The 25,413-nt window shown below is 39.5% G+C and overlaps 1 protein-coding gene across 3 annotated transcripts in view; it reads right to left on the reverse strand.

The window, feature by feature from the left end:
* Window positions 1–14,883: 14,883 nt before the first annotated feature.
* The window catches only part of Maoa (monoamine oxidase A), a 63,592-nt gene continuing 53,062 nt past the window's right edge, over window positions 14,884–25,413 (reverse strand). Inside the window, exons 10-15 of one of the 3 annotated variants that reach the window (XM_005080545.4) lie at window positions 23,251–23,304; window positions 20,309–20,366; window positions 18,914–19,011; window positions 18,024–18,135; window positions 17,110–17,172; window positions 14,884–16,922 (exon numbers count right to left, since the gene is read on the reverse strand). In XM_005080545.4, coding sequence (XP_005080602.1) covers window positions 16,782–16,922; window positions 17,110–17,172; window positions 18,024–18,135; window positions 18,914–19,011; window positions 20,309–20,366; window positions 23,251–23,304 — 526 coding nt within the window. In that variant the 3' untranslated portion in view covers window positions 14,884–16,781. The other 2 variants (XM_040733659.1, XM_013120878.3) reach the window with 2 other exon arrangements.

Raw genomic sequence — 25,413 nt, forward strand, 5'->3', positions numbered from 1 at the left:
AGTTGTGTGTGGGCTGAGGAGACCAGGACCAATGTCTCAGAAGAAAGTAAGGGCAGATGGACAAATTGGTACTTCCCTAGACACTGGAAAGGCCAAGGCCAAAAGACAAGCAGTTCAGGGCAGGCCTGAGTTACATAGTGAGATCCTGACCCAAAAATAATAATAGAGGCTATAAAGATGTCTCAGTGTTATGCCCAGCACACAGGATCCATCCACCCCCAACACGACCACCACAGAGCCAAGAACCGATGCAAACACACAGGACCTTCATTCAGTGGCTGATGGAAGCAGAGGCAGACTCCCATGGCTAAGCACTGAGCCTTGGGCAGTAGATCAGTATTCATCCGGAGTATACACACGGACTTTGGACTCCCATCCAACAATGAGAGATGCACTCTCACCCTGAACTCTTGGGGGAGGGTCTAGGCCCTGCCCTGGATGAAATGACAGACTATGGACACCCCCATGGAGGGCCTCACCCTCCCGGGGGAAATGAGGGGATTTTGGGGGGCTGGTGGGAGGGCACGGGAGGAGGGAGGGAAAGGGAGAGGGACCTGGAATTGACATGTGAAGCAACCTTGTTTCTAATCTAAATTTAAACTTAAAAATAAATAATAATAAAAAATAACAAAAAAAGATTTAAAAAAGAACAAACTTGAGTTTAGGCCCTCCAGCAGCACTCTAATACAGCAGTGGGTGAGGCCCCAACCAATGGGGGGGTGGGCTTATAAAGGGAAAACAGCAAGCTGGGGGAGTACAAGCCTTGGTGTTTTCTAATTGCTTCGGGGGGGGGGGGGGATGCTTCCTGAGTCGAATTGCCCTGAGGTAAAGTAAGCATTTGGAAATTTCCATTAGAGCATCTGGTGACCTATTGGGACATCTGGTGACCATGATAAGATATCTGTTTCCTCAGTGTCAGGCTGATTCAGCAGGATGTGCAGGTCCTGGAGCACCTTTTAGTTGTTTGTGGTTTTTCTGGGAACTGGGTTCAGGGTCCAGTCAGCAGTTTCTCAAGATGGTGTCCAGCCTAAAATGGCGTTCATCTTGCCTGTTGGTGGCTGGTTCTCATCAGCAATTTAAGAGAGATCACTGGTCTTGTAGATGTCTAGAGTTCAGTTCACAGTACCCACATCAGCTGGCCCACAATCATCTGCAACTACAGTTCCAAGGGATTTGATACCTTCTTCTTGTCTCTGTGAACACACACACACACACACACACACACACACAAACATTTTAAAAATATATAATATGATCAAAATACATTACATGAAATTCTCAAAGAATTAATAAAATAAATTTCAAAATTAATAAAATGGCCATCTGAGTGGAGATGTCTGAGGAGACACATTGGAGTTCAGGGAAAAGGTTGAGGCTAGTGATACAGTTTGGTGAGCCATGGAACAAACTACAAAGATTGGAAGGTCTGAGAATTAAGCACAAGAAATCAAAATGCCATGAGTATTCAGTATCTACAGTTTTCCCTCTACGTCCACAGGATCTATATTCCACAAGTTAACCCAATCTCAGACCAAAAATATTTTTAAAAATTGTATCTAGGGGAACAAGGGGAACTAATTGTAGGGTGAGAATGGAGAGAATAAAGAGTATGGAGGGGAATATTCTCAACATACTATGTCTACTTGTATCAAACCTTATGCTATGTAATATCATGTACCATAACTATAGACAATGAAGAAAATGTAAATGTAATAAAGGGCAAAAGATTAAAGAAAAATAGTTCATTAAACTTACTGGACTTGGGGTAGGTTAAAGAGGAGAAAAGTAGATACTTTACAAAAACTTCAGTTTCATTTCAAAGGTTGATTTAAGATTATCCATTAAATGGCATGAGTAACTGTCAAAAAACCACTTGCTGTTTAAAATTAGGTTGCATCTGCATTTAATAGGTACAGATGTTTTTCTTGCCATTTCTTCCCAAATAGTACAGTATACTAACTGCTTACAAAGTGTGTATTGTATTGTATTATTAGTAATCTACATATGATTTTAAAGTGTGTGGGAGGATGTGGCCAAGTTATAGGCAAATAATACACCATTTTATATAAGGAACTTGAGCATCTAGGGACTCTGTGTCCCATAGGGTCCTGGAACTAGTCTTCCCTGGGTAGCCGGAGATAATTGCGATTGTTCAATTATAGACCAGTGTAACCCTTGAACAGAAATCTAAGAATTGTCACAACTTATGTACCCAGACTGAGGCGATTTGGGTGTAATCTTTCATTATAATCTCCATTTTTACAATCTTTTCAGTTTAGACATGAATAACAATTCTTTGTAGCCTTTTAAAAACATGTCTGCTATGTGTTGATACTGTTTGTGTACCTAGTTAAATAAAGTGCGGCTCTACGGATTTGCTTGTGTTCTACTTTGAGGATCTGAGCAACATTCAGTCACACATGCAAATATAGTTATCAAAAGAACAAAAAAGGAGATAGCGGATGAGTAATTGGTGTTGTGCCCAAATTCTGAACCCCCAAATCACCAAGAGGTCCATTTCGATGCAAAAGCAAAGAATCTCTTATTGTAGATGTTTAACGAGCTAACCCCATTAGCTCGGGCCCTTCACCCCGCCACCATGGTGGATGGCTGGAGAAAGACCCCAAGCAACCTCGAGGCAGGGACCTTAAAGGGCAGCTTAAGGGGAGTGTCTAGGGGTATGAAACAGTCTCCAGATTGGTGCGCTTCCAGGTTTGGGTGACCCGCCCTGTGTTGATTGGTCAACTGGTTGTTATGACCCATTGGCCCTCCCAGGGTAGTTGCTGTGTTCTACACATCACTGTTGTACACAGTCTGAAAGCACACCCCTCAGAGGCATAAAGCACTGTCCCACCTGCTAACTTCTGATTGGTTCCTTGCTATGAGGAGGGCATCTGACCTCCTAGTGACCAGGACAGGAGCGGTAAGGCCAGTAAGGCCATGCAAGCACATGTTAGCCTGTAATGGCTGCTAAAATGGGGGACTGGTCACTACATTATAGGGAGAAGCTGGACAAGCAGGTGGGTATACAGAAGGACAATTACAGTCTGATAGGGTACTTTAACTCCAGCAAGTACTCATAGAACAAGGCTTAGAATTTTCCCATTCCATTTTGTCACCTTGTCTGAAACATGATATCAGAAAGTCTTTCAGATATACACCTGAGTGTGAGTGAAATCTATCAAAATTGGGTCAACCTATAGAGAACTAGTACTCTGAAGATTGGACCCTGGGACACAGCAACAGAAAGGGACTTCATTTCACATCGCTGCTGGCTTCCTCTTTCTGCCCATGTCATCACAACAGCTTTTTCTCAGGTGTCCCCTTGGCCTCTGCATGGAGTAGTGTTCTTCAGTGGGTAACCTTCCCCATTTTCAGTATACTGCTCAGGGAGGGTAAGGTGTCTTACTATGTCCAGTGCACCCAAGGCTTAGCAGGGGCATGCTAACAAAACATTTTTCATGGTTTGACCTAAGAAGTGTTGGTTCCCTGCTTGAGAGGTAAATGGGAAAGAAAACTAGATGGGATTCAGTGATATATTTTGAATATGAAATGCCTATGCCAAGGCTTATTTTTCAGGTGCTTGTTCTGTATCTGGTGGAACGATTTTGGGACATTGCAAAACCTTTAGGAATTGGAGATTAGTTGATAAACATAGACTGCTTATGGTAGACTTTTGATAATCGTAGATCAGCCTTTGACTCTGGCACCTTCTCTACTTCCTAGTCTGCTGTGACGTGAGGACCCTCCACCACATATTCTCATCACCAGGAACTCAGTCATACCTTCTCTGCCATGATGGCCTGAAGTCCACTAAAACCCTGAGGCACAAGAAATCTTTACATTCTTAAACTGGGTATTTTGTGTTAGCTATGAGAATAGAAATTGATATGGCATTAAATATCCCATGAATTCTGTTGTCCTCTTGAACATCCAACCCATCATGGCCCAGAACCTTCTCCTGGGACATGTGTAGGCAGGTCCTGTTCCTCCTTCTACCTTGGGTGTTCACCCCTGTTGTTAACCTAGAGAATGGCTGCATTTTGTATTTAGAACTCTGTCGTGTGATATTTTGATTGTGTTCTGACAAGTAAAGCTTGCTTGGAGTCTGAGGGCAGAGCTAGCCACTAGCTGACCAAAATTAACCATAGAGGTTTGGAGGACTGCAGACAGATAGGAGACAGGAAGTAGTATGATGGGGCTGAGAGAGGATCTTGGTCCTGTCCTTTTGGAGGAAGGAATGGATTAGGGAGGAGGTCACTGGTGGCTGCTTCCTTGCTTCTCTGATCTTTCAGGTTCTTACCCCAATATGTGACTCCCAATTTTTTATTGGTAAAGAATAATTAGATAATGCTTCATAACTCAGCTCTAGAATAATTCTTTTCAAAAAGCTAAGGAGATTTGTCTACATCCAGTGAGACTCCTCTTCTGTCCTAGTGAACTGTGACTGCAGTGCAAATCACAATAGATGTTCTACTTGGTGTGAGACCCAGATGGATGGGTAGAGAAGAAACCAATCTGCAGGGACATATGAATGGAGCTCTCCACAGGCATATGAGAAATAATATTCAACCAGTGTGGGAGGAGATTAGTAGCAGAAGAAGCTGCAGGGAGAACAAAAGTGTTAAGGTAGGTGTCCAGTGGCCATTCTCCCTCTAGAAGCACACCTTCTTTAGAGAATTTATGCCCAGTAGGTTGAACAGCCCCCTCCCTACTCTATGCAACCTGGGGCAGAATTTCATGCCTGCATTTGCAATTGTATCTCATCATGAATTTCCTCTTGTTATCCTCTGTCAATCCCTTGAGACTCCCTGGACCTATTTGCCTGAACCCAAAATGGTTGGACCCTAGCATGGCAAACCAACCTACCCTTATGACACTTCCTGACCACCCTGGGCACCCCAGCATGTTGCCTCCCAGCCTAGAGAAAGCCTTATGCCAAGTCTGTATGTCCTCTCCCTGCAGCAGGGCAACTGGCCCTGCATAATCAGTTTCCCTGAACACTGGTCCATGTAGGATGATTCTATCTGTCATGTGCTTGACAGCATCCATATGTTGAACAATGCTCATGTCAAATCCTCTTTTTTTAAAACTATGCACAGAATTTGGCCGTGGAGTCACATGTAAGGGTGGGGTGGGGATGCAAGGAGTACAAGAGAAGATTGGCCTAATTCTGAGAAGCCAGGGACCAGCATACTCTCTAGGCTTGCCCAGGACCCATGCTATTCCTTGAAGTAAGCTGGGGCAAAACTGTATTTCTTTTTCTTCTCTCTATTTATTAATTTTAATTTGTTAATTTTGTGTTTCAGCCAGATTCTCAACTTCCCCTAGAGACTGGGCATGTCAGGAATGATCGAATGAAATAAATAATGAATAAATGCTTCTCTCTTGGATTCCAATTTAAGTCCAAGGAGCCTGCTGAGATATGAGGCCTAGTCTTGTCAATTATTTCTTCAGACTGACCTCCGGTAACTAATTGGCTCATTTAAATTCCTTCTTTTGAGGGCATGTTACAATGGAAATAAAATTAAAGAGCAGCAAACTTGAGTTTGTGATTGGATGTATTTGATGAGAAATAATTCAAGATGTGCTTTACAAATAGGAATAATAGTGAACCACAAACTTAATTTTTGTGGTCAAAATTTATTGTTAACAATAGCTCTGCCTTCATTATTTTATTAAATTAACATAAGAAAAACCATATGCTCAAAATCCAGATTGAAAAGTAGGCCTATCTGTCTCTGGAAATGGGAGTTCTTAACATTTATGTTCTCCTTGAATGTAGGGAGACTTAACCAGTAATCTGTTTCTAAAGGAAATGCTTTTGGGGGGAGGCTGGAGAATTGACTCAGTAGTTCAGAGCAGGGGACCTTGGTTCTCTTCCCAGAACCCACATGGTATTCAGTACCATCTATAACTCCAGTTGCAGGAGATATGATATCCTCTTCTGGCCTTCACAGGCACCAAGAACTCACACACACACACACACACACACACACACACACACAAATATTAAAATATTAGAATTACTTAATCCAATGTGCATCCAGTAATAATATAAAGCTCCAGTTGGGTGTTCAATGTAAGAAAGAAACCAGCATGCTTTCTGCTTTAATTATTTTATGTGTATGGGTGTTTTGCCTGCATGTATGTGTCTGTACCACATTCATGCGGTGCCCATAGAGGCCAGAATAGGACATCAGAACTCCTGGGACTTCAGTTTCCGATGGCTGTGAGCTTTCATGTTGGTGTTGGGGATCTCTATTTAGATGGTAGCTGTTTTATCTGAAATGAAGTGGTACCTGGTCATGGTTTTCCTTTGCATTTTCCTGATGGTGACTAATGTTGAGATCATTTCTATGTAGATTTGTTGGCCATTTGTAGATCTCCTTTTGACAAATGTCCCTTTAGGACTCTTGTCCACTTTTCCTCAGATTATGGTATTTTGTTTTCTTTTATTTTTGCCATCATCCTGAGTTCCTTATGTATTCTGGATGCTCACCTGTTGCCAGAGAGAGTATACTAATAGTTTCTTTCATTTTTCATTCAATTAGTTTTCCCTTGTTGCTATATAGCTTTTTAGAGTGTTGTAGCCCATTTCTATATTTTTGCATTTGTTTCAGTGCTTTTGAGCTCCTATTCAAACAATTCTTGCTCATCCCAATGTCACTGTATATTTTTATTATGCTTAGAACTCATATTTGTCTCTAATCCTTCTTGTACTCAGTTTTATATATGGTAAAAGATTGGTGTCTAAAAGGAAATGAAATTATTATGTCAAAGCTACATGCATAGCCCTATGTTTATTGCATCACTCTTCATAATAACCAAGAAATGGAAAGAACCTATGTGTCTATTGACTGCTGAACAGATCAAGAAAACTTATGACATATCGCACCATGGGATACTATTCAGTCATAAGAAGGATGAAACTCTGTGATTTGGGGCAGCATTCACAGAATTGAAGATGATTATGTTAAACAAAATAGCATATTCACTTATACATGAAATATAAAAGTACTGATCTCATAGAAGTTAAAGGGAGAAACTGGGAAGAGCAGAAAGGAAGGAACAAATATGGGAAATTAATTAATGGGCACTATGTCACAGTTAAGCAAAGTAATTCTGGTACTGTATCTCACATTGTGATGGTGATAGGTGATGGTAAAACATGTATTTCAAAAACAGGTAGAAGTATTTTAAATGCTTCACCACAAGAAAATGATAAATGTGAAGAAGTAGGTATTTTTACCCCAAGTTGAACATTATACAAAGTATGCATGTGTAGTTACCATAATTTGTGATTCTCCTCAGAATATGTGACTTAGAAAAAGCAAACAAAACCATACTTTCCTGTTGTTGAGCTAAGTCATAGGTAGACCAGTTGGAGACCAGTTAAGACAATCTGGCTACTAAACTTGAGGAAGGAAGCTTCTTGTAACATCAAATTCTGAAATAATAAAAATGGGTTCTTCGAAAACTATCCTGAAGCTCATATGGAACTCACATGGAACCACAGAGACTGCGTAACCAAAACTATCCTGAGCAAAACAAACAATCAAACAAACTAAAAATAAAAAAAAAACCCAACCTACCCTGAAGCTCATATGGAACTCACATGGAACCACAAAGATTCTGCATAACCAAAATAATCCCGAGCAAATAAAAACAAAAAACAAACGAACAAACTACAATGCTGGGTGGATCACTATTCTGGATTTTAAGGCACATTACAGACCCATAGTAATAGAAACAATATGGAACAGGAATAAAAACAAACAAAATCAAAGATCCAAACACAAGTACATGTAACCCTGGCAATTTTATTTGACAAAGACGCCAAAAACATAAGCTGGAGAAAAAGAAAGCATCTCCAACAAATAGTGTTGGGAAAACTGAAGATTCACACGAGAATGAAATTAGACAGTTATTTTCCACATTGCACAAATATTAATTCCAAATGGATCAAAGATCTAAGTGTGAAAAGTGAAACACTAAGTGCCGACAGGAAATATAAGCACTGTCCTACATCTATCTATCTATCTATCTATCTATCTATCTATCTATCTATCTATCTATCTATCTATGTCTTACAGGATGTGGTCCAGCTAATTCAACAATGGCTGCCTATGAGCTGAAGGTCCAAGAAGCCAGTAGTTGCTCAGTCCATGAGGCTGGATGTGTCAGCTGTTCTTCAGTATATGATAGAATCCTGAAGAAGTAGGCTCTAATGCCAGTGAAGGGATGGACTTGCTAGGGAGGTGAGAGAAAGCAGGCCAAAAGCAAAAGCTTTCTTATTTCTTATATAACTTTCCAGCAGAAGGCATAGCCCAGATTGGCCTGGGTTTTCCAAACTCCAAAGATCTGGATTAGAGGTGTATCTTTCTGTCTTAAAGATCCAGATTGGAAGTAGATCTTCCCACTTCAAATTTAGCAAAATCCTTCAGAGGTGTGCCCTCCGTTTTGGGGTTTTAGTTATTTCAGATGTAATTAAGTTGACAACCAAGAACAGCCATCAGAAGAGTTTATATGAAAAGGTTTGGAAGGCGGAATGGGGAGGGGGAAGTGATATAATTATAATCACAAAAATAAAGGAACTAAATTTAAGGAGTGGGCTCTTTATAATGCCTAACAATTGCTCATTGGGCCTTGTTTCAAGAGCTCACCTTCACTCTGCTCACAGCTATGTCATAAACTTTTCCAATTCCAAACAATGTTCTGCCTTGCTAATCCTGACTTAAAAAATAACCTACCCACAGTTGCAAACCCTATAAGTCCTTCCATAATTCTCCATCTTAAGACACTAGACATAGAAGTGTGATTCTAGAACTTGGTGGGGTAAATATACAAGATTTGAAAATTCAAGGTCATTGTCAGCAACATAGCATTTTGAAGGCCAAACTGGGCTATACCAGACCCTGTGTCCCTTCCTCCACAAAAAAGAAAAGAAAAAATTAAATAAAATGAGGATGAGAGGCAGGAGGAGCAGGAAGCAGAGGAGAAAAACACCTACCACACACTAAACTCTTGAGGTAAAACCCTACCGCCGCCTCGATTCCCATCGCCACCACCCTGTTGCTGTGTGTCTGACGAACTTTGCTTGGGTTGCTTGGACCGTTTTCTAACACCTTTGGGCAGTGTACACTGGCAAATTTTTATTAGGATGCTCTTGTTTGCGATTCTACCATAACATAAGGAGGCCTGTCGGTTCCCTATGAAAGCACAGTTTTCAGTCATGTGCAGTCTGAAAGGAATTGAGTCACTGGTATTAGTGCATAAACATTTATTTTCTTTAGTTTATTAAAGGTAAAACTTAGAGACCATTTCTGCATTTATGGAAGGTGACAGACCCTAGCCTTTTTTAATGTAAAGACAAAACTGGGAAAATGTGCAAATCAAGTGTGTATGAGTGTGTGCTTGTGCTTGTGACCATATGTATGCCCGTGTTTGTGGATGAATATGGAAAACAGTAAATCTAGGTATGGATGGGAGTAGGGCAGAACCCATGAAGTTTGAAATCATCCAAGGTTTTCTGTGTTCCTCCATGTTAGTATGCCTGGAATAGCAAGGATTTGAGGAGTGGCCAATGTGACACTTAACTTTGTTTTCACTCTCAAGGCCCACATGATAGGTTGAACAATGGCCCTACTAAAGATGTTCAGATCCTAATTCTTCCACGAACGAATTTGTCATCTTCTATCACAAAGATACTTTGCAGATGTGATTCAGGATCTTAAAATAGAAAGTCTATCCTGGTAAGGCCAGTGTAATCATAGGATTCTTCTAAGAAAGACACAGGCCGTGTTCTGGTGTAATGGAGCCACAAGCCAAGGAATGTTGGCAGCCTTAGCAAGAAGCAGATAGTCCCCTGGGGCCTCTAGAAGGAACTATAACTCTCAGAATCTCAATTTAACTCTGTAAGACTCATTTTGAACTTATGAAATGCAGACCCATAAAATGAGAAAGAAGCTTGTGTCATGTTAAGCTACGAAGTATGTAGTCATTCGCTACAGGGACAATAGAGCACTTGATGAAGCCTGTAAGATCAAGTGGCTGTCACAGCAAAGGTGGTCAGGCTGCTTGGGAGAAAAGCTGATTTGCTCTCTAACTCTCCTCAGCCTGTGTGAATTTGCCCCATCTCTGGGTGAATCTACCTTGTGTGTGTACACTAGGGTTTTCTCAGTCCATCCACTGCCTGCTGCTTCCTTGAGTTCCCTGAGAAGCTTCACATCTGCCTAGCCCACCTTTTGCTGATTCATGTGGTTATGAGGGTATATGTTAGATGAATATATATGCTGGGCAAACTGACTACCACTACCCATTTTTAAATGTAAACCAAGATCACTGATAGGCATATTTTGTATGGGTCTGGTCAAGGATACAATTTAACACCCAGGATCTTATCTAGGGTCTTTTCTGTTCAGTTCCATTTAGGTCACTTAAGTAACTACCACCACCACCACCCACATACACATGGGTCCTGCTTAAAATGCCAGATACTATTAGCTGTATGTTTCCTGAATTTTAACAGCCCAAAATAAGCTAGGGTGCCTTACATACATCTGAAATTGTTCAGGATAATAGAGCGTCTAAATTAAACACCATGTTGTTTTCCAAATCCCCAAAGTCATGTAGGTCTCTGTCTCTGCCACACACCTCTGGCTAAATGTAGAAGTTCAGCTCCTTCCCTCCATAATTTTCCACCTCTATAGGCTCATACAGCTTTTGATGATATTTTTTCTCCCTTGCCCTTTCTATCCCACTTCTCTTCTGCCCATGAATTTTCCTTCTTGCCTATTATTCATCAGACACAACAGAGTCCGAGGAATGAGGAATTCTAACCGAAAAAAACACAAACTTCCTCAAATATGGCAGAGAAAGGGTTATAATTATGAGGCATAAACATTAGGTCCATTCCACAACTGAAAAAGAAGCCATCACAGGTAGGTACAGGTGACATCTTTTGCTCTTTTTCCCCCTAAGGCAAACGGTCCTGAATGCCCTAGAATTTCCATCAGAAATGAACAGTATTCGGCCAGTAGATGGCACTATCTTAAAACAAATTTACTCAGCAGCATAGGGCCTGGGAGATAAGGAGTCACTGCCAATGGAGATGAGTTATTAAAAAAAAAAAAGACAAGAAAGAAAAAAGGGGGGGCGGCGGCGGACATGAGGAGTATATATGGGATGTGTTATGGGGGAGAGAGGATCAATATGATCAAAATATTTTGTTTGAAATTCTGGAGATCTTGTAGAGAGGGATGCGGGTAAAAGACTGGTGCACTGGACTCTTGTCAGGACAAATGGAATCTAACATTTGACACTCACTGAGGATGCTTCTTGTGATGAACCCTGCCATCTCCATTTTACTCTTTTTCTATGTCTTCTGCAGGCTCTTTACTGACTTGTTGCATTTGGTGATGTTTTGGGAGCCTTGAGTCTACATCCTAATAAACTCTCCTTAAATCTCTGCCCCCATTCATAGTACCCTGTGTCTTTCTATCATAGCACTGAACAGAGCCCCAGTTAATAGTTCACTTGCTGTCTCTAATCGCACGTGTACTCCATGTCTGATCCACTACTGAATCTCATAGGGGCTACCTAGCACACAGGTGTTGAGCAATTCTGAGAACTCCAGGGTCATGACTGCTCACAATTTAAGAAGTGCCTCTGCTTCCAATCTAAAAGGTTGATGGAGAATACCCATGCTATGGCTTTGCCTGTATTATTTCATCACTACAGTGGAACCTGCAAATTAAGCATTCTGAGTTACTGTCGAGGAGCATTTTAATAACAAATGATTCCACATTGCTGCTATAGACCAGATAGGGTTCTCATTGGTAAACTGTTCTGTGGACCTTTTAGCATCTCTCCCATCTGTCCCTCATTTTCAACCAGCACTTCAACCGGTACACACCCATGCCATACCATTCCAATCTCCCTGACTTCATTTGTGGACTTCAGTGGTTCTTGGGAACTATCTGAGGCTCGTTAATAAGAAAAGCTGACTTGCACACAGGTGTGACTGTAAAGGAGTTTAAGTCATTGAACAGAAAGATTACATATGAATTAAGGTAGGTCTAGGAGTACCCTCTAGCCCATATTTTTACATGAGGTCTCCAAAGCTACCTTCCATAACTCATGCTTAAATCAATCACTTTGATTTCAACCAAAAACAACAGTTATCACTTTGAGGCCTGCTTTATTTTAGGACTGTGAAAAGAACAGCCTTGGATAAAAGGGAACAAAAGCCCGAGTTAGAGGAAAATCAAAACAAACACTGTTGCTGTTACTTAGTGCCTTTCTTTGTTTTCTAGAGGACAGAGAAACTTGTTACAGAGTGCCTTCCTGTGTTTTCATCCCCCTTTCAAGGTCTCACCAGGTTTTTCTGTTTAGGGACTGTTCAGGGATTCTTGTGTCTACTGTCAGCATAGGTTTAAATGGAACCCGTTTCACGTTGCCATCCTGTTTACTAGAATTGTATCATTTAGCACAGATGGAAGGTGGTGGTTTCTATAGAATAGTGAGAATTCCAAATGGTATGGGATATAGCATTACTCTTGTCAGCCATGCCACGGACATATGGATCTGGATATATGGGCAGGACCTATGAACAGGAGGGATGGTTTATGGCTGGCACTAAAGAGGGTTTTGCTGTGGCTTTTGTCTTTTTGCCCTCCCAATGTAGGCCTCTTTTGCCCACCCCAGTAATTTTACTAAGTGATTGTTGGTATTGTATGAGAATAAAAGGCATACAAAAACAATTTGGCATTCCATGATATAAAACAGATTGCTTTTTTTAGTTTGTTTTTAAGGAGGGATTTGAGAACAATTTGGTCATGGGAACCACATCTTCTGTAATCACTTTTCGTTTTTAATGACCAGCAGTCATCCAAAGGAATTTGTACCTTTCAGAGGTCACCTAGTCTCTAATTCTCTAAATGTTTCATGCTTGCTATTGGTTTTTAGATGACTACTAAAGACAACTATTTGTAAGCATATATTTTCCGTTTGATTTTTGTTAGTAATGTGTAGGTAGGATTCTCCTTTAACTCAGTTTCAAGATTCCTTACAAACTGTTGTTTTTCTTTCTAAAAAAATGTAGAAATAAAGCCTTTTCTTTAATAGGGACAAGTTCAGAGAGATAGTGCCATTCTATATGACCAAAGTCCATGTTCACAATAGTTTATATAAGACAAGGCACTTTCTATGGGGGGGTCTCAATTCTGACTTTATTTCTTTTTAAATTTTTTATTTATTTAAATTTTTTTCATTTTTCATATCAACAAAAGTTCCCCCTCCCTCCCCTCCTATAGCTTTCCCCCCAAGCCTTCTCCCCAACCTACCCCCATCCACTCCTCAGTAAGGGTAAGGCCTCTTATGGGGAGTCAACAAAGTCTGGCATATCAAATTGAGGCAGGACCAAGCCCCTCCTCTCTGTGTGGAGGCTGAGCAAGGTATTTCTCCATAGGGAGTGGGCTCCAACAAGTCAGTTCATGCACTAGGGATAAATCCTGGTCCCACTGCCAGTGGCCCCACAAGCCACAAAACTGTCACCCACATTCAGAGGGCTTTTTTTTTTTGGTCCTATGCAGGTTCCCCAGCTATCAATCCATAGTCTGTGAGCTCCCACTAGCTTGGGTCAGCAGTCTCTTTGGTTTTCTCCATCATGATCTTGATCCCTTTTGCTCATATAATCCCTCCTCCCTCTCTTTGACTGGACTTCGGGAGGTTGGCCTAGTGCTTAGCTGTGGATCTCTGCATCTGCTTCCATCAGTTACTGGATGTAAGGTCAATGATGACAGTTAGGGTGGTCATCAATCTGATTACAGCAGAAGGCCAGTTCAGGCACCCTCTGTACTACTACTGGGAGTCTTAGCTGGGTACATACTTGTGGATTCCTGGGAATTTCCTGAGCACCAGATTTCTCTCTAACCCTATAATGTCTCCCTCTATCAAGATCTCTCTTTCCTTGCTCTCCCTCTCTGTCCCTCTCACAACTCAACTATCCTGTTCCCTCATGTTCTCCTCCCCTCTCCCCTTCATTCCTCCCTCCCCCTCCCAAGGCTCTCTTAGGGTCCTCCTTAGACAAGGTATTTTCTATGTTCTACAGAACTAGATACTGTCCTGCACCCTGGGTCCCCCAGCTGCCAAGATACAGAATGATGCCAGTTTCTTATAAGGACTTGAGAATCACAGTTGCAGTTTCTCATTAGGAATTGTTCCTAGCCCTGCCTCTTCTGTGGTCACACTCCCTTCCAGAGAGTAGCTAATAGAAGGACAATTTGCCTAGATCTGTCCTAGTTGAAGGCAGCTCTCAACAACCTTCCAGCTTCCCCATTCCAATGTCCTGAGTCATCAGTCCTGCATTGCAGGCTGACTCTCCCCCTGCACAATCCTGCCTTCCTCATTCCCTTAGAATGCTATCTCCAGTAAACTCTTTGCTCTGACTCAGCATCTCAGTATGTTCCTAGGAAACGCAAAAGGTGATAAGAGAAATAGTACTAGCAACCGAATGCATCAATCACATAATGTTGTAAAGAAGAACATCCCAAGAAAGCATCTAGCATAAGATCATCTTTCCACAGATAGGGAAACTGAGGTAGAGAACCCAAGTGATCTGCCAAAGGCATCATAAGCTAATTAGATGAGAAGCCTTGTCGTAAAATCTACAACTGTGGTCCAGTCTAACCAACTATAATATTATAGCATTTGATCTATTCCACAGACAACCTTCATAACTTGAAGATGAAACCCAAAGTTGAGAATTTGGAGTCTCAATATAAAATGCTTTTTTAGAAGTTCATCCTCTGTGGACTTCTGACTATGAAAAGCCATTTTCAATCTTCTGATACAACCATTGCACAAACAGAGAAGCCTATCTGATGGAAGGGTGGTATCACATTTTATTAACAACAACAAAACCCAGTACCATACAGACAAAATCTTACTTCAGTGGCAAATCATACATGTACATATACCCACATGTAGCACTGGGGCCAACTTTGGACATGAACATTAGGCACCAAGATCATGACCATCAAACAAAACATAGTTTACACAGTCCTTCAGTAAAGTTTAATTTTTTCACCATAATATGAGATCATATTTTCCAGCTGAGGCAAAAAGGTGTATTTCTTAAGTCTAATTCTCATCCTAACTATGGAAAAAGGCCAATTGGCCTTCAGAACTGTGAAGGGGATGATCAACCTCTTAAAATGACTTTTTTCTCTGTTTCAGAGAGAAGATCTATGATATCTTTGCGGTAGACAGCCTCGCATATGATGTTTTTCAACTCTCATTACATGTATAAGCACATCTGTACTAGAAATCATTTTAATACACAAGCTGTGGCTTAATAGGATTAATATCATTAGGATGAGTTAATTGGATTTCTAAGAAGCAGAAGAGCAAACTCAGGAGATTTTCAACGTTCCATAGTTCAATGCTAATAATCTGAATACTGTTGGAACCCTTGCCAGTTCAGCTGTTTAAATCCTTGCTCAGGGTGTGTCAGTACTGAGTTAATCAGTAAGTTAATACACACAAATCTAACAGATTAGTGATGAGAATTTGCACTGCAGTTTGATATGGATGGATCCAGGCAATTCCTTATATACTGGGGAATACATAAGATATCACGCAAGCCTTTGAATTGCAAGATAATGCAGGGCAGAAAATCTAGATCTTTGCTCTTAGAATGGGCAAAACTTGAAAGATCTTACATCTTCAAATCACTATCCAGAGGCTTAAGTTTACATTTCTGATAAAGCTAGTGTCATGAACTTGGGTTGGCTAGCATGTGCTGGCAATCTTTTAATTGTTCTTAAATAAGAAACACATTTACATTTTTTAGAAAGGAAGTGCTTTGTAGAGAAACCTTTGGAAATTTTTTTTAATTAACAGTTTTTCAAATGGGAAAGAGAATAATAGGCACCATTCCAGGCCCACAATACTCCTAAGATTGAAAACTCAGTCTGGATATATGAAATCATTCAATTAAATGTTTGTTATAAAACCAAATAATTAAAACAAGTAATATTATCAGATTGAGCCCTAATTTCATTTCTGTATTTGACTGTCTCAATACATAACAATAGAGAAAATTTCACGTGTCCTTTGGCACTTGAGAAAAAATGGCATGCTAATATTTAACCATATTGAAGACACGTAGAATTGGAGATCCAATTTTATTATCAGACAGCCAGAGAACACCTGAAAAAATGCTAATTTCCTTAAATAAGCACAGAATGTTACTGACAAGGGCCAATTCACGTTTAGATACAGTCCAGAAAAGAAGGTGCCTATTGTAGCTTGTCTCATATGGAACTAGTCAGTGAGGACACCTAGGGAACATTTCAGCCACTATTTTACTCTGCACATCTGGGTAGCTACACATAAATCACAGTAAGCAAGTGTTTTATTTCTGAAACCATCAACTATGTTGCATTAAAGGCAAGAAAAGCAGACCCCAGAAATTATTCTTCACAAGTAAGTACTTCGCCATTTTATAATTTAAGCACTCACAGCATTTTATTCTATCAACCAACATGAAGTAGTCTAACAAACAGGATGAAACTTGATCTTACTAAAATCAGATAGGTAATTAATTCTTTGGATTGTTATCACTTTACGAAGACTGAGATTAAACTGAGGAGGATTAAATCAAGTGCACTTAAATGGCCCAATGACACAGGCTGTAATTCATCCACCTTTTCCTTTTGATGGTGATGGCTCTAAGGATGATCAAGCAGGAGGCCCGAGGGTGAAAAAGTTCAGGATCACAGCAGCAGTTTACACTTGTACAAGGCAAAGCAGACAAGAGCCACAGAGGTGGAAACACCAGTGATCTTTAGTAGACCAGGCACGGAAGGCAGGTTCCTCTCAAAGAACGTATGGGTAATTTCGAATGCTGGAACATCCTAGATAAATGAACATAGATCATTAACAGAAATTCTTGCATACCTCGAAGAAACAAAGCCTATCTGTAATAGTGTGTGTTTCTATCCCCAAGACAGTTGCCTCCATAATAAAAGCAGAGGCTGAAAGAAGGTCAATGCAATTTTCATGTGCTACAGTTTGTCTATAGAGATGGAGTAGCCAATCTACCTTGGAGTCAGGCTCTTGAACCCATATGTCTTTCTTGGCAACTTTTCCTAGAGCATTCAAGACCTGAAAGAAAATTGATTGTGGCATTATAATGTGACACAGACTTTTTGACAGACTCAAGGTAATATTAAACATTGATGGACCCACAGGTGTGTGTCAGAGAAATATATACATAGACTATCAGTGTCAAGAAATATATGGAAGAATGGATAAAGAAAATTTGTTATTCACATACAATGGAACATTATTCCGCTTTAAATAAGAATGAAATGCTGTTAGTTTGACAACAAGGATGGACTTAGAGGATAACACATCTTTAAATGAAATGTGCTATGCTTAGAAAGACAAACAGAACATGTGATCCATTATATGCAGAAGCCAAATAAGTGAATCCTATAGGAGTAGAAAAAATAACAGAGACCACCACAAGCTAAGAAAGGCAACAGGAAGTAAGGCTACTGAGAGCAGGTAATAGGTACGGAAATATAGCTCAATGGGAAGAATAAATTCTAAAATTCTATAGCAATATCGGGTGACTAAAGACTGTATTTGACTGTCTCAATACATAACAATCACAAAGATATGATACATGTTTGATAGGAAGGAGATGCTAATTACCTTGATTTGATCATTGTCCATTATTCATAGGCATCAAAATATCAATGTGTACCCCACAAATATGCGCAACGGTGTCAATAAAACAGCCCAAGTATCTAATTTCTTGTTGTCTAGCCATATAAATAAAACAAAGAACCAGAAAGATCAGATGACAAAAATTCTGTCACAGGGCTGGGCTATAGCTCACTGGTATAGCCCATACCTCTCATGCATGCTACTTTCAATTAAATTCCCAGTACTGCTTCCCGAGATGTAATTACAACTGAAAAAGAGGGCACCTTAGATTTCTCCCTTACCTCTTTAGCTGCTCGTTCTCCAGCTTGGACGGCTCCTTCCATGTAGCCACTCCACTGTGTTGCTGTCTCCGTGCCTGCAAAGTAAATTCTGCCTACTGGTTGGCGAATCACCCTTGAAGGAAATAAAGAGGTCACGGAGGGTTAAATGGGAAGGTGCTGAGGGGAAATGAGTCCACAAAAGGAAGGGAAACCAATCAAGGAGAAAGCACTCATGAGTCTCAGTTCAAAGTAAAAGTCTATGCTTTGTTTCATGTATCTGCTTACACGGATCTAAACTATCAAACCTGAGAGAAGCAGACTCTAAGTTTACTCATCGCTAAAGGTGATGATGACTATTTTCAGGCAGCCAGTCAGCCTGGGGTACAGTTCTCCTATGTAGTATCTCTTGAGACTGAGCCAGGGACCATGGACCCTATGCCTGCAAGGCAAAGAAGCAGAGCACATGAAACAAGGTGGTTCTAAGGAAAAGTAGACTCCCAGGCCCTGCAGATCTCATCTCCTCCCACCTCAGCTGAATACACTGAGGCCTCTTCCCTCTGAAGAATATCTGATGCTCCTCTGTTGACAAGACAGATATGTTGGACAAATACATTCATTGTCCTGAGAGTGGGCAGCCCTGTGAAAATAAATGCTGAGGAGTGTTCAAAAGGCTTCCCAAAGGACAATGTAGTTGTCTTCATCTCACAAGTGCTACTGACATCTTTGATCCTGCCTACCACAGCTCTATGTGTTAACATCCGCTTCTCTGGGGACATATACTGAGTTACAAGCCGGCAATTTATCTGGGATTTACAAATAAGAATACTGCCTGTTTCTACAATTGTTAGTGAACACAGCTTGTTTGAATGTATGCAAGCCCTGTAGGAGTTGGGGCAGTGATTGGACAGTACCTTCCATACTGGGTCATGATGCCAGGAGGGAAGTAGGCTGTGTAGCAGCCGCCGGAGTACTGCTCTTCACACCAGTTCTTCTCCTCATAATGGACTGGCTGTAATTCAATGGGGAGAAAATTACAAAAGAAAATAACAGTGGAACTATTACCTGCCAGCAGTGAAGTCTCTTATGTATTTTACATTAATAGAAAGTTTATATTTAAAGCATAAACTGGGGATGGAACACAGTGGTATGAATGTGCCAGGCCCTGAGTTAGAGTCCCAGCATAAAAAAAATAAGAAAACTAGGAAGAAAGGGAAAGTCGAGAAGTAGGAGAGGAAAGAGAGGGAAAGAAATAAGTCTGAAGCTGAGTGATAGAACACTTTCCTAACATGCACAAGACCCCAAATTTAATTCTCAGCATGGCAAGAAAAAAGAGCACACTGCTTTTCTTAACCTCTTGCCTAAAGGAGTCAAGACATAACCCAACACTTGGTAGAGAGGACACTGTCATTCATGCAGATTCTAAAGATTAGAGCTGAGTCTTCAGGAAACCCTACCAATCAGTTTTTGGAAAGGTCTTCTCCACTCTCAAGTGTCTAAGACAATGGCCTTTCCTTTCCAATCTAGCCAGGTATTGCTGACAAAGGCAGGCTGGGAGGGAATAGGTAGAAGACAGAGCACAAAGAATTTTTCCAGAATCCCTTCCCTAACCTGTAGAAGTTCATGACAAAAATGTTGCTCAAAGGAAACAATTAAGATGAAAGTGTTCCTTAGGGAATATGAGAGAGCCTTCCGCGACTTCCCTATCACATTCCATGTGTTTATTATTTGCACAGGTTAAACAATTCCACAGAAAAAGTCCTCAGCTATTGCTGCAGTCATCAGAAACCATTTCCTTCTCACTGTTTTCAGAAGCAGTATAAAAACCCTAGGAGTGCCAAATGAGGTATGAAGTGAGTCTCCATGTGGAGAAATGAATTAGTATGTCTTTGACCTGGGAAAACATTAAGTCTGCTGTGTTAAATATATATTATAGTGCCTTCGGCAACATATGATGACATACCTGGGGTTTTGTTTTACAGCAATCACTTGACAATGACAGAAGCACAGGGTCTCTATTCTGCAGAGCAATCTCCCTTATCAGTGACATAATGATTGTGGTTCCAAGTCTCTTACTACAGTTGAATGCCTACTATGCAGTGAACACTTCAAAAGACCAACGTGATGCTATATCACAAGTTCATATACCTGACACTAATTTTTAATGCCTTTCGATTGCTGAAATTAATTCTCTAAATTAAACACATCCACCTCTATTCTCTGCTTAAGACTTACAAGAAACCAGAACTTGCTGTAATTTACCACCTTTAACCAACACAGCAAAGCCTGTTAGAGAATGGGGTTCTTACATATAAAGCTTCTTCAGATCCCAGAACTTTGGCATACAGCTCACAGATTTTCCTCTTCCTATAGAGAAGAGCAAAGGCATGTTAAATAAGTCATAACTGATGGGCAGAGAATAAGCACATAAAGTTCTAGGGTATTTGATAGTGACTTCCTTGAAGAAAAAATCAGTTTAATAGCCTTCTGTAACTACAAAACAAATAGTCAATTAATCCCTGAACTCAGTTTATATGCCTCAGTGGATTTCTGTATGCTGATTAACATCATATGCCTCAACACAGTAATTTGAGGAAAAACAAAATTTTCCTTTTTTTCATCTGCTATGCAGATGAGGGTGGTTTCAAACTTGCTCTGATCCATTGCCTCAGCCTCCTGAGCACTGACATTATGGGTGTATTCTATCATGCCTAGCTAAACTCTTCTTGAAAGAAGATATGGTTTAAACTCACAGTATTCCTGGTGAGTTTTTTAAAAACTTAATTTACTAAATTTACTCATCTTCTAAATTAATAGCTCTATATCAAGTATTGAATATATACTATTTACATTTACTCTTTTCAGCTTTTACATAGTTTAAGCACGTAAAAATGCCTCCAAAATGTTTGTTAAAGGCTAATAAACTATCAGAAAATAATTTTTATGAAAATGAGGCAAAAGATGCAATTCAAATCCATAAAACAAGCACTAAGATCGGATGAGAGAAATTATTTAAAACATGTGTGTGTGAGTGTACACAAATATGCAAGAGCCAATCTTACTAGTAATAAAGAAAACAAATATAAAAATATACAAGTTCATATTGCCAATAGCATTAGAAAATATTTTTAAAACATAAACCCAATTTCTTTAAACAGAGTGGAACAAAATGTAGACTTATTATTACTGATATCATTAATTTTATACCATTGACATAACTCTTATAACTCCTATCATGTAAGTACATAAGGTTAAGTTGGAAAAAGAAGTAGAATTATAAATGTGCTTATTGCTATATTGTTTCTATGCAAGGTTTTAAAAGAGACAATTTCACTCATGAATGATGTTACATAATGTAAAGTGGATATATAAATTCTAGGACAGTTAGAAAACGCTTGATTAAAGGCCCTAACATACAGGAAGAAGACTTAAGACTACTGTTTATTTGCTTTATCTAATCTATAGTCCCCATTCAAGAGGTGAAGCTGAACTTCAGTGAGCTGCAGATTCCTTCTCTACCATTCTGTTAAGTAATGGGAAGGTAAACCTTTACTATTCCAAGCATTCTGCCCTTAATAGGTACTCAATATGTGTTGAGCCAAATTCTATGCTCAGTCCAGTATGGTATCCTCTTTTCTATGCCACGAAGAGATAGCAGGTTCTCATTTTATGAGAGATTGTAAGTAGTAATTCAGACATTCAGAATCAATTAAGAATAATGCCAAGTCAAGCAGGAATATTGCCAATTAGTATTCCAAAAGGTTGATGTATTTAACTTATTTTCTTGACATATAATAAAATCCTTACAAGAGTAGAGCTAAACTTAAAAAATCAGCCTTCATTGTAACTAACTTTTAATAAAATAATAAAAACACGATAAATATCATGTACTGTATTTCATATTATTAAATGAGTCAAAGACAAGTTTGTACAAACACACCAGAGAATTACATTTCCCATTCCTTTCCCTCATTAAAATTAAAACTTTTAAGAAGATATATGGAAGACAATGGCGTTATACCAAAAAAGTTTTTATGCGTATGTGACAGGGATGGAACACTGGGCTTCACACACACAAAACATGTGCTTTACCACTGAGCTACATTCTCCACTGAGACTAATGCATTTAGATTAGTTTGGCTTAAAAATTAATAGAATACATTTTAAATTGTAGCCAAACAAGGTCACCATGCAAATCATTTTATAGTTGTATTTATTCACCAGCTTATAAATCTGTCTCATCATCACAATCACTTGAACAAGTGGTTAGAAATACAAATTCTTAGCCTCTGTTTCAAACCCCCTGAACAATATTTTATAAGCCTCAAGAAATTACACTTTATAAATACCTTTTGGGAGAGTTAGACACACTAAGTTTTGAAAACTACTGCTCTCATTACTGACATATTCAGAAAAGGTTTTTGTTTTACAAGAACTTTACAGTTCAGCCAATATGTGGAATCATACCCAAATCTCTACCTCTAGCCTGGTATTTATTTTATTATTAATAGAAAGGAAAGGCAGGAAATCCAAAAGAAAATGTCAAGCTTGGTGTGGTGCAATGAAAAAATTATGGATGTATTACCTGTTACTCTTGACTTTGTCACATGTCAGGGGCTATCATTTGAATGTATGTGACCTCTCCCTAAGAATTCCCATGTTAGGGTTAGTAGGATGGTTCCGTGGGTACACACGCTTACTATATAATCCTCATGATTTGAGATAAATCCCTGGAACCCATTTCAAGGTAGAAGAGAACTGATGCCAACAACTCTGTTTGCCACTCATGATTATGGAATACATGAGGCTACACACACACACATACACACACACACACACACACACACACGAGTGTGGACACACACACATATCATGTAAAGATTGTTTCCTTGTTACAACTTTTTCACCATAGTAACAGTATTCAGGAGTGGGGGGTAGTACTCTTAAGAAAAGTGGTTAAAACATAAGGGCTCTATATATCTTAGGTATTCTGCTTACCTGCAATTATCTCACAGGAAAACCCTACCTCTTAACTACATAAAATGACTACAAATGTGTAAAATTAAATTAATATATGTACATAGACATTGACTTGATCAAGGAAAACATAGTGAAGTATTTAAAAAGTTGGTTTGTTGATGATGAGAATATTTGTAAAATATTGTGCTCTTCTTGCTGCTGTTCTACTATTGTTGGTTCAACAATCAGAATGCAAAGGCAACCCTTATTGATTGTGCAGATATAAGTTTACCTTATTTCTTTATGTAGCTTAGCAAGTCGATCAGCTTTCCGGGCAAGTATGAAGCTGGAGAAGGAAGCCACATTTGAATGGTCAATTATAGTCACGATAAATGCACATTACTACCACTCAGCATTAATGAAATCTTCCAACCCTCCCCTTCTCCTAGAGCAAATGCCATCCTGTCTTCAGGCTCCCTCTGCACCTAAAAGTCTGCTAGGCTGTAAGCTCCTAAGTAACAGATAATCTCTTATTCAATATTTTACTTCTAAAATTTAGCACCATATTTGATATTATAGGAAATTAGACATTGGGCATATTAAGATCGCAATTGCATTAGATCATTATTCTGGCAATGACACTCAATAAAGCTGGACCATTATTAATACATACCTACCATAAATGCCATAGTACACCCCTCACTCCCTGCCCTATTGCCCTTCAGAATCAGTAATTGGTGCCCTTAGCTCACAGATAAACCCTTCCCCAGCAATTATACTCAGCAGCAGATAACTCCCTGGATCAATATCCTGCCCCTCCTAAGAGGCAATTGATTTCCAATTATCAAGTTAGTTCATTCCCTTGTCAAAGTTTGGGACATCTGTGAAAGATCATTCCAGTTTCCATATTTCCATGAGCTGGCTGAGATCTTGGTTTAAACAACAGTGATATTGAACTCTCTCTCTAACTCATCCTGCTTCCTTCCCTACCACAAAGTCAATAACCAGGAAATTGAGCTGGGTCTGGCAGTACAGTCCTGCAATTGAAGCTACTTAGGCGTGTGAAGCAGTAAAGTTTAAAACCAGTCTTGCTACAGAGTAATTTAGTGGGACCCTATATTAAAATAAATCACACAAGAAAGTAGTAGACATTTGCCTAGCATATACCAGGCCCTCGGTTCAGTACCAAGTGCTGTATACACAAAAACGGGGAGAGTGGAGGCTATTGCCCTAATATAACAAGAGTAACTCGTCAACAACAGTAACGAAAGACAAAATATTTCTTCTCAAGCCTCATATTGTTGTAAGAATAACAACAAAAGAGATTGCAAAAGAAAATTTCACAAGTTTATCATCCTTTGCAGTGTTTGTCCTTTGGGAGACACACTGGTGAAAAGTATCCCAGAGGTGGTAAGTCTAGCATATACTATATATATAACAAAAATCCCATTTTAGAAACAAAGGAAAGCAGTTAAGTTTATGAAGATGGGGAATCATGAGAAGACAAATACATCAGAAGCTAATTTTGGAGGTCAGCTTGCAGATTCCTCTGGCTCTGGCTCTAAGCTAACAAAGTGCTGGAGAATGTTTCTCCTAACATAAGTGAAATGCAGGGGAGTATAGAGCACTTCCTTCTACCTTTTTAAATCTCAACCCTTAATTTAGGTAAACAGAAAGCAGGCAGAGCTTTCTTGCATGGCAATTGTTTTCAGTTATTCTTCATATTTGGAAAAATAAAGTCTGGTCTTCCATAAACATAAAGTACAAGTTAAACTTGGAGAATAAATTCTGGTGATCTACTACACAGTAGGAAGGTCATAATTAATATTAATTTATTATATATTTTAAAATAGTTAAACAAAATTTTCAATGTTCTTATCATAAGGAAATAACCATATGAGGTAGAGGATAGGCTAACAAACCTGATTTGATCATTGCACAAAGTAAATATGTACTGGAACATTCTTCATCCAGATATACATCTTTTAGCAATAAAATAAAACCAATAGATAAATCCTTCCTAGGAATTTCCTAAATAATCCCAACAATACTTGGAAGGGTGCCAAAACATATGTCCCTCTTATAAAGCCAAAGCAACTCCAGTATAACATAAGGCAAAAACGTCTTAAGTTCTTCCATCTGTAACTGAACTATCACTGACTTTTTGAAACTTGCATACCGATCTGCTTTTTGTTGGCCTATAGAAATGACAAACTGATGGAACTACCTGGATCCTGTTTTGCTCAGTGGAACTAAAAATGAAGAGAATATGTTGCTTTTTTATGGTCATTATATTGTATACTCCTGCCTGCCTCAGGAATTTAGTGCTATTTCTTACATTACAGACAGAGAAGTGATTATCAAACATTTTGTCAGTAACCCAGGCAGAGCCTGCTTCTTAGGGTCCATAGGACATGGGTCTACCCCTTTTCTCTTTGTAGCTTTCCTAAAATGG

The sequence above is a fragment of the Mesocricetus auratus genome, unplaced genomic scaffold (genome assembly GCF_017639785.1).
Source record: "Mesocricetus auratus isolate SY011 unplaced genomic scaffold, BCM_Maur_2.0 Super-Scaffold_100033, whole genome shotgun sequence".
Classification (NCBI taxonomy): Eukaryota; Metazoa; Chordata; class Mammalia; order Rodentia; family Cricetidae; genus Mesocricetus; species Mesocricetus auratus.